This window comes from Meriones unguiculatus (assembly GCF_030254825.1).
Source record: "Meriones unguiculatus strain TT.TT164.6M chromosome 13 unlocalized genomic scaffold, Bangor_MerUng_6.1 Chr13_unordered_Scaffold_117, whole genome shotgun sequence".
Lineage (NCBI taxonomy): Eukaryota > Metazoa > Chordata > Mammalia > Rodentia > Muridae > Meriones > Meriones unguiculatus.
The window spans coordinates 89,219-100,147 of NW_026843593.1; the positions used below are offsets into that span (position 1 = coordinate 89,219).

The following is a 10,929-nucleotide window of genomic DNA, read 5'->3' on the forward strand; positions in this document are numbered from 1 at the left end:
CGGGAAACCTGGTTCTCCGGTTTCCTTTGCTTTGCTTGTCACCCACCTGGCCAGCGCAAAAGCCTCTGGATGTGTCTTGGTGCCAGGGAGAGATAAGCAGCAGAACCGGGTAGAGTGCCACCAATCTGCTTCCCCTCCTGTCTACGCCCTTCGTGACCCTCTGGGGCTGTGCAGCTGGCCCTGTTGATCACCCTCGGCTTCTTGCTCCTTTCCAGGGTATCTGAGCATCTGCACAGAATGAAGCTGGTTTCCATCATCCTGATATTCCTGGGTTCACTTGCCTTCCTAGATGTGGACACTGCACAGCCAGATGCATCCTCGCAGTGAGTTTGGGGCAGTGCTTTCTTCAGTCCTAATACATGGCAGTCAGGGAACACTGAGAGATGGTCTGAAGGGGTTAGAAGAAAGTGGAGATGGGAGCTGGCCTGGGCATCACTTGAACACAACCAAACACATCTGCTTGTGTTTTCTAGGCAGAATAAGTGGGTGCTAAGTAGTGGCAAGAGGGAACTGCAGGCATCCAGCACCAATTCCTCGGGACTCACTGGTGAGGAGATAGTTCTTAACTCGACTCTTGTTCCGCTCCAGGACAAGGAGAGCACATCGAAATCCCCACAAGCCAGGTAACTATGCCCTCTACAGAGGATGTGCCCTGTCTACTACTCTGGCCCCAGGAAGATTGTCCAGGCAGGACTGCAGCTCCAGGGGAGGGAGCAGGTCCCATGTCCCTCAGGTTCTCTATGGCCCTGGTCCCAGGTGGTTAGGAACAAAGCTCTGGTTGGTGAAGTTTCAAGAGTCCTTTCTTCACAGCACTCCCAGCATAGCCCATATTGGATTCAAACACTACCGCCCTATGATGAACCCTGGCTCTCCTAGCTCTCCATGCCGCTTAGGGACGTGCATACTGCAGAAATTGGCCCAACGGATCTACCAGTTGACAGACAAAAGTAAAGACGCTGTGGCCCCCCAAAACAAGATCAGCCCTCAAGGCTATGGCCGCCGGCACTGGCGTTCCCTGCCAGAGGTCCTCCAGGCCCAGACTGTGGTGTCCTCCCAAGAGCAGACACAGGCAACAGCAGCCTCCGGGGATGGGTGGCAGCAATGAACAGTTCAGCGAGCGTCCCACTAGTGTCTGCTTCACACCAGGGCATATTGAGACAAACCTGCAGAGATCTGCCTGGCTGCCACTGGGGGAGGCAGAGGAACCCAAGATCAAGCCAGGCTCACTCCACAAGCTGAGAAGTACAGACTGTTACTCTTCGGGGTAGGGGTCTGAGCCACTGCCTTGCCTGCTCATAAATTGGTTTCTCAAAGGGCTTAATAAGCCTCATTACTACTTGAACTTTCCAAAACCCAGTGAGGAAAAGTGAAATGCTTGTTGTACAGCCAGAGGTAACTATCATATTTAAGATTGTTGCTGCCAAGAGATGGGCTTTTTTGTAACTTCAAATACATAGAGAGATTTTTTGTTTGTTATATATTGTATTAAAGGCATTTTAAAGGAAATTATATTGTTACCATCCCCTATTTTAAGATGTGAATGTCTCAGCCAGGTATAACATTGTTTGGTTCTCTCTGTGTGTGTGTTTGTATATGTGTGTAAGGTGGAGAGCGCCTGATTACTGTTAGTGGAAGAAGAAAAGACATTATACCTCTTATAATCTATTTACTTAAAATATATGATCTTGGAAAAATCAAACCAATAAACTTTCTCAATGCTGATTCATTCTCTGTTCATACCTCTAGAGAAGGGTGGTCTTGGTTTGGGTTGGCCTGGAAGTGCTGAGGTCTTACTTCTTGTTTTGGGAAGACAGAACTGCAGTGTGGGTGCAAGCCAACATCTCTGTTCATGAGAGGTCAAACCCTCTTGTGCTGATTTCCAAGGTCCCAGAATGCCACTGTGCACTCAGGTGGTTAGGACCCAAGTCCATGCCTGGTGAGTCCAATGGAGCTCTGGCTCTTGTGTTTTCCCTTTCAGGATATATAGTTGGACGTTACAGGCTCAGTTCCCACAGGAGCTCCAGCCATGCCTGTGTAGTAAGTGCCATGGTGAAAAAGATTATCTAAAAGATCCCACCCCAAGTTTTCCCTTTTCTCCAACATAATAAGTCAGAAGGAAAGCTGTGGTTTTGGGAAAATCCACAGACTTTGCCATCATCAAAGACTTGAAGATGCAGAGGTTATTTTTGTAAAAAAATATTTGTTGTATATGTGTCTATGTGTGCATGTGTATGTGTACACTGGCACACAGGCGGAGGCTGAAGGACAACTTTTGGCATCCTATCTTTATGTGGGTTCTAGGGCTCAAAATTGGGTCACCACACTTTGCAAGCTCTTTTCCTTGGCGAGCCAACTCAGCAGCCCTAGGTGTCATTTCTGTCACATGAACTGTACTCCTATGTTTCTCTGTATGGATGACACAGGTCTTGGAGAATGGCAGAGCACTTTAGTCAATCTATTCTAATGGCAACTTTATTCAGGCAGTTCTAAATATGGTATTGTCACTCAATGTGAAACTAGCTGACAATTTCCCTCTCTTTCTCATAAGGAGTTCCCGACGACATTTTCTTCCTCTTGATAGGGACAACAGTGCATCTTTCTCATCTTGTCTTGAGACTCATCATGGTTTCTGTTATGATTTAATTGATGGGGATTTTGAGTCCTTCTCCATTCATCTCAGGACATCAGTTATACCACGGTCCTAGAAAGTAGCAGGTCTTTTAAGTGCATCAAAGAGACATAGATGTCCCTGAGCACAAAAAACAAGTTCCACAAGAAATAGAGACTTATGCTTGAGTTATGTTTCTGTCATGAGCACTGTTGTCCATCTGGGTGCACAAAATGAGTGTCCTGGGTGGGAGTTCACCAGCTTGTGTGGCAGCCAGACCAGGTTGGATAGGGTGAGCCCCAGTAGTTAGGCCAGACTGGGTCTGCTAGGTTGCACAAAATACTCCCAATTTTATGGGATTCCTCATTGAACCTAAGCAAAGGCATAACCTAAATGTAAGTAGAGTTTATGTTACAGCTGCAGGTATTAAAAAGCTACTCAGGTAAAGATGACAAAATGTTCGCACACCTCTGGAAAACCTTCTGCTTGGAGCCCAAGTCCTCACTGGGCCCTAACATCCATAAGTGGGTCCCTAGCGCCCCCTTCTCTTAGTTACGCATGGTCCCCAAGAGTGGTAGAAGTAGTAACAGCAGTTTATAGTATGTTGGAGTTCATACAATATTCTGACTCCCACATACGAGCAAGTTCTCTTATGTGGGAGTCAGCACATAGCCTTAAAGAAAGTGGAAAGAAAGAGAAAAAAAAAAGCGTTTTGCAGATGCTATCCAGGCTCCCCCCATCTGTACACCGGCTTGCTGTGCCAGGACAAAGACTCAGCACCCTCACGCTGTGCAGGGAGCAGCTGCTGGCCAGAGGCAAGGGGACAGACAGACGGATGTGCAGCTGGAACCGTGTGCCTCAGAGGGCCTGAGACCTTCATTGTTCATAATCATTATTAGTATTTTAGTCTATACATTTTAGACACTTTAATGCATCATAGACATATACATTATAGACACATAGACAAATACATCTAATACACAGGCACATATTTTTAAGAATGGAATCCTTGAGTGGGTGTGAAGAGCTGAATTAAACACATTTGTCAGTTTAAGGCAAATTGTCATTACCAATCTGTGTAACACTTCTGTTTTATATATATATATATATATATATATATACATTATTATAAATAATATATTATGTATTATGTTATATATAATATATTCATTTTTATAATATTTTTGTTTTTCAAGACAGTGTTTGTGTAGCCTTGGCTGTCCTGGACTCGCTTTGTAGAGCAGGCTGGCCTTGAATTCACAACTATCTGCCTGCTTCTGCTTCCTGAATGCTGGGATTACAAGTGTGCACCACCCTGTCTGGCTCATGCCCTTTCTTGAATCCGTGATAGCAGCTCTCTCTTATTTTTGGGCACTAACTTGTTATATAGTCAATGCTGGCCTTGAACGCCTGATCTTCCTGTCTCTACCTCCTGAGTACTGGATTACAGGTAGGTATTCCTACACATGCTTCTCAACAGCCCTCCTTAAAATACTTTCTACACATAGAAAGTGGAAGTGGGATTGTAAAATGTATCATTTTGTGCCTACAGGTTTTTTAAAATTAAATTTTATTTATTTTTTTATAATTTTATTTTTTTTCTTATCAGTTACATTTTATTAACTCTGTATCCCAGCCGTGTCCTGCTCCCTCATTCCCTCCCAATCCCACCCTCCCTTCCTCATCTCCACCATACCCCTTTCCAAGTCCACTGATAGGGGGAACCTCCTCCCCATTCATCCAATCCTGTTTTATCAGGTATCTTCAGGACTGGCTGCAAAGCCCTCCTCTGTGGCCTAACAGGACTGCTCCTCCCTTGGGGATTGGGGAGGTCAAAGAGCCAGTCATTGAGTTCCTGTTAGAAATAGTCCTTGTTCCCCTCACTATGGGAAACCAATTGGTTACTGAGCTACCACAAGCTACATCTGAGCAGAGGTTCTAGGTTATATCCATACATGGTCCTTTGTTGAATGTCAGTCTCAGAAAAGACCCTGTGCCCAGATATATTTGGTCCTTGTGGAGCTCCTATCCTCTCCCCATCATACTAACTCCCTTCTTTTTTTTTTGTTGGGGAAGAAAGAATTTATTTCATCTTACAGCTTATAGTCATTATCCAGGAAAGTCAGAACAGAAATTAAAGGCAAGAATCCAGAGGCAGGAACTAATCCAGAGGCGATGGAAAAATGCTGCTTACAGAATTGCTCATCCTTCTTTCTCATAGCAACCAGGACAACCTACATAGAGGCAGCATTGCCTACAATGGGCTGGTCTCTCTCACATCAGTCACTAATAAGAAATTGGACCACAGGCTTGCCCACAGTCCAGTCCAATGGGAGCATTTTCTAAATTGAGGGTCCATCCACTCAAATGACTCTAGCTTCTGTCTGGATGACATAAAACTAGTCAACAAAGTTGGAAACATTCAAAATTTTCACTACTATTTACATATTGATAATAATTAATAAACATAAGCAACATTTTGTTTCTTGAGATGAGAGGTGCTTATACTAATATTTTGGTCTTAACTATTTCTTTTCTATTATTATTATTAATTATACTTTATTCATTTTGTATCTCCCCTTAAGCCCCTCCCTCGTCCCCTCCCGATCCCACCCTTCCTCCCCTTTCTGCATGCATGGTATTACCCAAGTCCACTGATAGGGGAGGTCCTCCTCTCCTTCCTTCTGATCTTAGTCTATCATATCACATCAGGAAAGGCTGCATTTTCTTCTTCTGTGGCTGGGTAAGTCTGCTCCCCCCACAGGGGGAGCAGGCCAATCAGCTATGTCAGAGGCAGTCCCTCTTCCCATCACTATGTAACCCACTTGGACACTAAACTGCCATGGGCTACATCTGTTCAGGGTTTCTAGGTTATCTACATGAATAGTCCTTGGTTGGAGTATGAGTCTCTGGGAAGTTCCCTGTGTTCAAATTTTCTTGTTCTGTTGCTCTCCTCGTGGAGACCCTGTCCTCTCCAGCTCTTACTATTTCCTACTTCTTACATAAAATTCCATTCACTCTGCCCAACAGTTGCCCATCAGGCTCAGCATCTGCTTTGATAGTCTGTAGGGCAGAGGCTTTCAGAGGCCCTCTGTGGTAGGTTCCTAGTTTGCTTCCTGTTTTCTTCTTCTGGCTTTCAGAAGCCCTCTGTAGAAGGTTCCTAGGTTGTTTCCTGTTTTCTTCCTCTTCTGATATCCATCCTCTTTGCCTTTCAGGATGGGGATTGAGTGTTTTAGTTAGGGTCCTCTCTCTTGCTTAGTTTCTTTAAATGCACAGATTTTAGTGGGTTTGTCCTATGTTGTATGTGTATATGAGTGAGTATATACCGTGTGTGTCTTTTTGCTTCTGGGACAACTCACTCAGGATGATCCTTTCCAGGTCCCACCATTTACCTTCAAATTTCATGATTTCCTTATTTTTCATTGCTGAGTAATATTCCATTGTATAGATATACCACAATTTCTGCATCCATTCTTCAGTTGAGGGGCATCTGGGTTGTTTCCAGCTTCTGGCTATTACAAATAAAGCTGCTACAAACATGGTTGAGCAAATGTCCTTTTTGTGTACTTGAGCTCCTTTTGGATATATGCCCAAGAGTGGTATGGCTGGATCTTGGGAAAGCGCTATTCCGAGTTGTCTGAGAAAGTGCCAGATTGATTTCCAGAGTGGTTGTACAAGCAGGGACTTTCATGCTTTGGCATTTCATGATTGGGTAAGGGAAATTGACTTTTGAAATGATTGGTCCACTTTATGCACCAAGACTTCAAACAGTTCTTGCCTGGTCCTATGGGATGGTTTCTTAGCAACTGTATAATTAGTGGGCAGGAAAGAGTGCAGTAAGGCTAATTTGTCCCCTCAGGGCATTAAGGTTAGTTCTTCCCGGAAGATGGCTGGATGTGTCTCCACCTAGCTAGCCTTCCTTTGGGCTTTTGCTTTAAAAATTAAAACAATACCCACTGATTTGCAAGTCTTTGGGCTCTCAAACCCACTAAAAATTTCTTGTGATGGAGATTTCAAAAATGAAATAAAATGAAGGTTCAGATCTTTCTTCCATCTGCTTTTTTTAAAATATAAACTCTACTGTGTGCCTTCCTTGTGAATGGAACCTGGCATTATGCCAGCAGGCCTAGCTCTGATTTTTTTTTTATTTCAATCTTCTTATTTTTATTATTATGGGGTTTTGAGACAGGGTTTCTCTGTGTAACACTGGCTGTCTTGTACTTTCTGTGTAGACCAGGCTGTCCTCAAACTCATAGATATTCACCTGCCTCTGCCTCCCAAGTCCTGGCATTAAATGTGTGTACCAAGGTGCTTGGCAGGACTTTCTTATAGCCTGGTTGAAGTCATACTATATGACTTAGAACATGTCCAGAGTTGTGAGTGTAAAGAGCTGGCAGGGGGCACAAGCCCTTGCTTTTGGAGACAGGGTTTCTCTGTGAGGCCTTGTATGTCCTGGACTCATTTTGTAAACCCAGATGACCTGGAACTCACACCTGCTTCTGCTTGCCCCACTGAGGGTCACAGTCATGTGACTCCACACCTGGATTTTTGTTATAATCCTTAAAAATGATTTATAATCTCTGTCTACTTTCCCAAGGCCAGGCCTGTTTTGACTGGGAGAGTCAGGACTCACTAAAAGAAAGGGGGCCAGGGACCCCAGGATTCCTTTTTCAGTGAGCAGAGACTGGCTGGGCCCTGGCTGAACAGGAGAATTTAAACTGGACACATTTAAACTGGGATTATGTAAATTTAAGGCTGGGGCTGTGTATGCAATAAACTAGCTTTACTTACTAATGGAAGGGTGTGCTTTTTCCCCCTCTCTTAAGAAGTGTAATTCTCATCTGATTGTTTGTTTTTATATGTATGAGTGTTTTGTCTGCATGGGTAGGTGTTCCTGTGTATCAGATGGATGCCTGGCAGGTGAAGAGGGCAGAAGAGGGGCTACATTCCCTGGAACTGGACTTACAGATGGGGTGAGATACCAGGTGCAAAACAGATCTGGTCCTTGGCAAGAACAAGTGCTCTTAACCCGCGAATCATCTCTGTAGCCCTTGAACTATAAAAGGCATCCATGATCTCGTCCTCAGTGTTGTGGCATATTGGTAGATATCCTCTCACAATATTGACCATAAGTCTAGAAGGCAGTCACTGAAATTTCTGGGATCCTGCGACGCTCTGCAGCCAGCGTGATCTTGCCCCCGGTGCTATGGGGTTTAGTAAGGAAAGTGGCCAACACACTGCAGAACACCACCACGCTGGGTGTCAGAAGCCTGGCTTCTGTAAATATGTAAAGCTCTAGCCAGTAAAGTGATGGTGGACACTCCTCAGTGATGGGACAGCTGGGTATATCTCAGGATACAGTAGAAAGCAGGAGTTGTGTCCTTGTTGAATATGACAATTGTCATGGCCTGAGAGCATAGATTTGGGTCACTCCAAACTCCATGTTCCAATGTGGAGGGAGTCCCATGAAATATTTATACTGTCAGAACAATCATAAATGCTCTTCAGTTAGACCTTAGAAAAGTGGGTTATGACAAAGCATTCAAAACTCAGCTATGAGACTCCAATGCCATCAGATGAAATTCTTAACATTGGGCCTGCCAGACTCTTATGTTCTAGTTAGCACCACCCTACAGGTATTCATCAGTCCTAGGATACTAGGTCCAACAAAAAGGCTGGCAAGGAATGGCTAATAGGAGCTAAAGAGGGCCAAGAGAAATTGTTATTAGGCTCTGGACACACCGTCTCCACCTCACTCCAGTTCTGATTGGTCAGTCAGATCTGTCCACATGTTTCCTCTGTGGGAATTCTCTTTCCTATGATGAAGTAGGTGGTCAGGTTCAGGGTTTGCAAATCTGTCAACGTGGGAGAGACATTCCCACCGAAATCCACAGACAAGTCAAATCCAAGAGCAAATGAGAAGGACAGACAGGTGACTGATATCAGAAACTGCCTCAGTGTTCCAGAATTACAGCAAGATACACACACACATATAGCAGTATTCTTTCTCTGTCTGTCTGTCTCTATCTCTCTGTCTCTCTTACTTTCTCTCTCTCTCAAACATATACACCCCAAATGAATCATGAACAGAGTCTAAGAGTGGCTTGATGGGTGATACAGATGACTGTGCTGTGGTGGCCAATAAAGAATAAATAGTAGAGGAAGCAGTAGCAGGAGATAATCAAGGGATGGCTTAGAATTCTGGGATTGCCCTTGACAATGGCCAGGAAAGGCTTAGTACTTCACAAATTGATTTAAACCACAGCAGTGATAGCAAAGAAGCACAGAGATGCACCAAACCCTAGACCAGAAAACGCTAAATGACAGGCCAGATCATTAGTTTGGGGAGGTGGATTTATGTCACAGGACACACTTTTGTATTTCATAAAGAGGAAATTGTCAGGCTCCAATCTTCCAGAAATCAATAAAACGGTTGAGGTGTCTAATGTTATCAATAAAAAGAGCAAAGAAAAAGCATGAGGGAAACGTGGGTATACAGATACATATGTTTGCTCACACAGAAATACCATAAAATTGTGAAACTAGAAGCCATATGCATACAAAAGAACTGAATATATATTGTAGCCTTGACAACCCACAAATATGCCCTTGAGTTTTTCTGTTGCTGCTCATGAGGCTAACCAGTTAGTCTGGTTTGTGGCCCCTTGGAGAAAACTAACTATAAAATTTATTATTATTATTATTTAAAGAGATAGTGAGTGTTCTTCTTGGAGGGAAGGGAACTTTATTGATGATCCATGGTGCATTTCTGTTTTTTTTTCTTTGAAAATTTATTATTTGTAGAGTATTCTGTCTGCATACCAGAAAAAGGAGCCAGATCTCACTATAGATGGTTGTGAGCCACCACAGGAAATCAAACTAGGGATCTTTGGAAGAGAAACATGCACTCTGAAGCTCTGTGACATCTCTCCACCCCCATCATTTATTATTATTTTATTTTTTTAAATTTTTATTGATTCATTTTACATCCCTGTCGTAGACCCCTCTCTCCTCTCCTCCTGGTCCTACTCTCCCTGTTTCCTCTATCACCCCTCACCTGGCTCCTCAGAGAAGGGGATAACCCCCTCCCCTGTGTCCACCCACCCATGCCACCAAATCAAGTTGCATCAGGACTCAGTTCATCCTCCTCCCCTGTGGCATGTCAAGGTAGCCCCAATAGGGGAATGTGATAGAAAAGCTAGCTTGTGGGTCAGGGTGCATTCATATGTATGTTGGTCCTGCTGTGTTTACAAGACCTTGTTACCCTCGTGCCCTTCATCCCCTCTGGCACTTACACTCTGTACAAAGAGTTCCTTGAGCCCTTAGGGGAGGGAATTGCTGGAGACATCTCATTTAGGGTGAAATGGTCTAAGGCCCCTCACTGTCTGCGAATCAACTGGATATGGGTCTCTGTATTTGTTCCCATCTGCTGCAGGAAGAAGTTTTCTATGATGGCCGAGCAAGGCACCGATCTGTGAGTATGGTTGCTCCTTTAGCACAACTATAGCATTTACATTTCACTGATGTCCCTGGCCTGTGTAGACTCAGGCTCCTGGCCACCCAAGCCATGTTGGATCAAGGTTCCTTTTCATGGAGTGGGCCTCCTGAAACTCAACGAGATATTAACTGGTCACTTCCATAAAATTTGTGTCACAAACGCACCAGCAATTCTTGTAGGCAGGTTACCATTGGAGACTGAAGGGTGTATGGCTGGGTTGGTGTGTACTTTCCTCTTTTGGTGGACTGTGGTGAAGGTTAAGGGAAAGGGGAGCACTCACAAGCATGCATGCCATGTGTTCAATGTCTTATGTATTGTTGAAAAAGCAGGCACTTGAGAATAACTACAAAGGTATGCTCCAAGAATCTGACACTTGGTGGAAATTAAACTTTCAGGAGTTAGCATGGCACCTCTTCGTTTTCCTAGTTCCTCATTCTGTATCCTGTTATTTTCAGGTGTTTCAGACTGAACAAAAAGCATCTGTTCAGGCTGGAAATGGACTGTAGTTTCCAGGTTAGATATAACAGTAGCATAAAATTTGGTCAGTGGTGAGCTATACTTATCTGTATGCAATATTAAAAACATCTAGTTTAAAACATGTTTATATTCATGAATGTACTTATATGTACTACAGGGATTTTATGTAGATAATTCATAGTATGATTGCTTAAAACTCTTTCAAAAATTTACTGTTATTTTACCCACTTTCTTCTTTTATATTTATCCTCCTTCATAATTAGAGTACTTCCCCCAGTTTATCCCAATTGGTCAAATGTTTCTGCCATTGTATTGCTTCCCTACCATGCTTTCTTGTTTCTACAGT

The 10,929-nt window shown here is 43.7% G+C and overlaps 1 protein-coding gene across 1 annotated transcript; it reads left to right on the plus strand.

The window, feature by feature from the left end:
• Nucleotides 1-237: 237 nt before the first annotated feature.
• Nucleotides 238-1,105, plus strand: LOC132650576 (pro-adrenomedullin-like). The gene is made up of 4 exons (XM_060375931.1): nucleotides 238-323; nucleotides 414-429; nucleotides 478-623; nucleotides 811-1,105. The coding sequence occupies exons 1-4, from the start codon at nucleotides 238-240 to the stop codon at nucleotides 1,103-1,105; spliced, it is 543 nt and encodes a 180-aa protein (XP_060231914.1).
• The last annotated feature ends 9,824 nt before the right edge of the window (nucleotides 1,106-10,929 follow it).

Coding starts and splice junctions, on each gene's coding strand:
- LOC132650576 (XM_060375931.1), top strand. CDS start 238: ATGAAGCTGGTTTCCATCATCCTGATATTCCTGGGTTCACTTGCCTTC. Junction 624..810: donor TCGAAATCCCCACAAGCCAG/GTAACTATGCCC, acceptor CTTTCTTCACAG/CACTCCCAGCATAGCCCATA.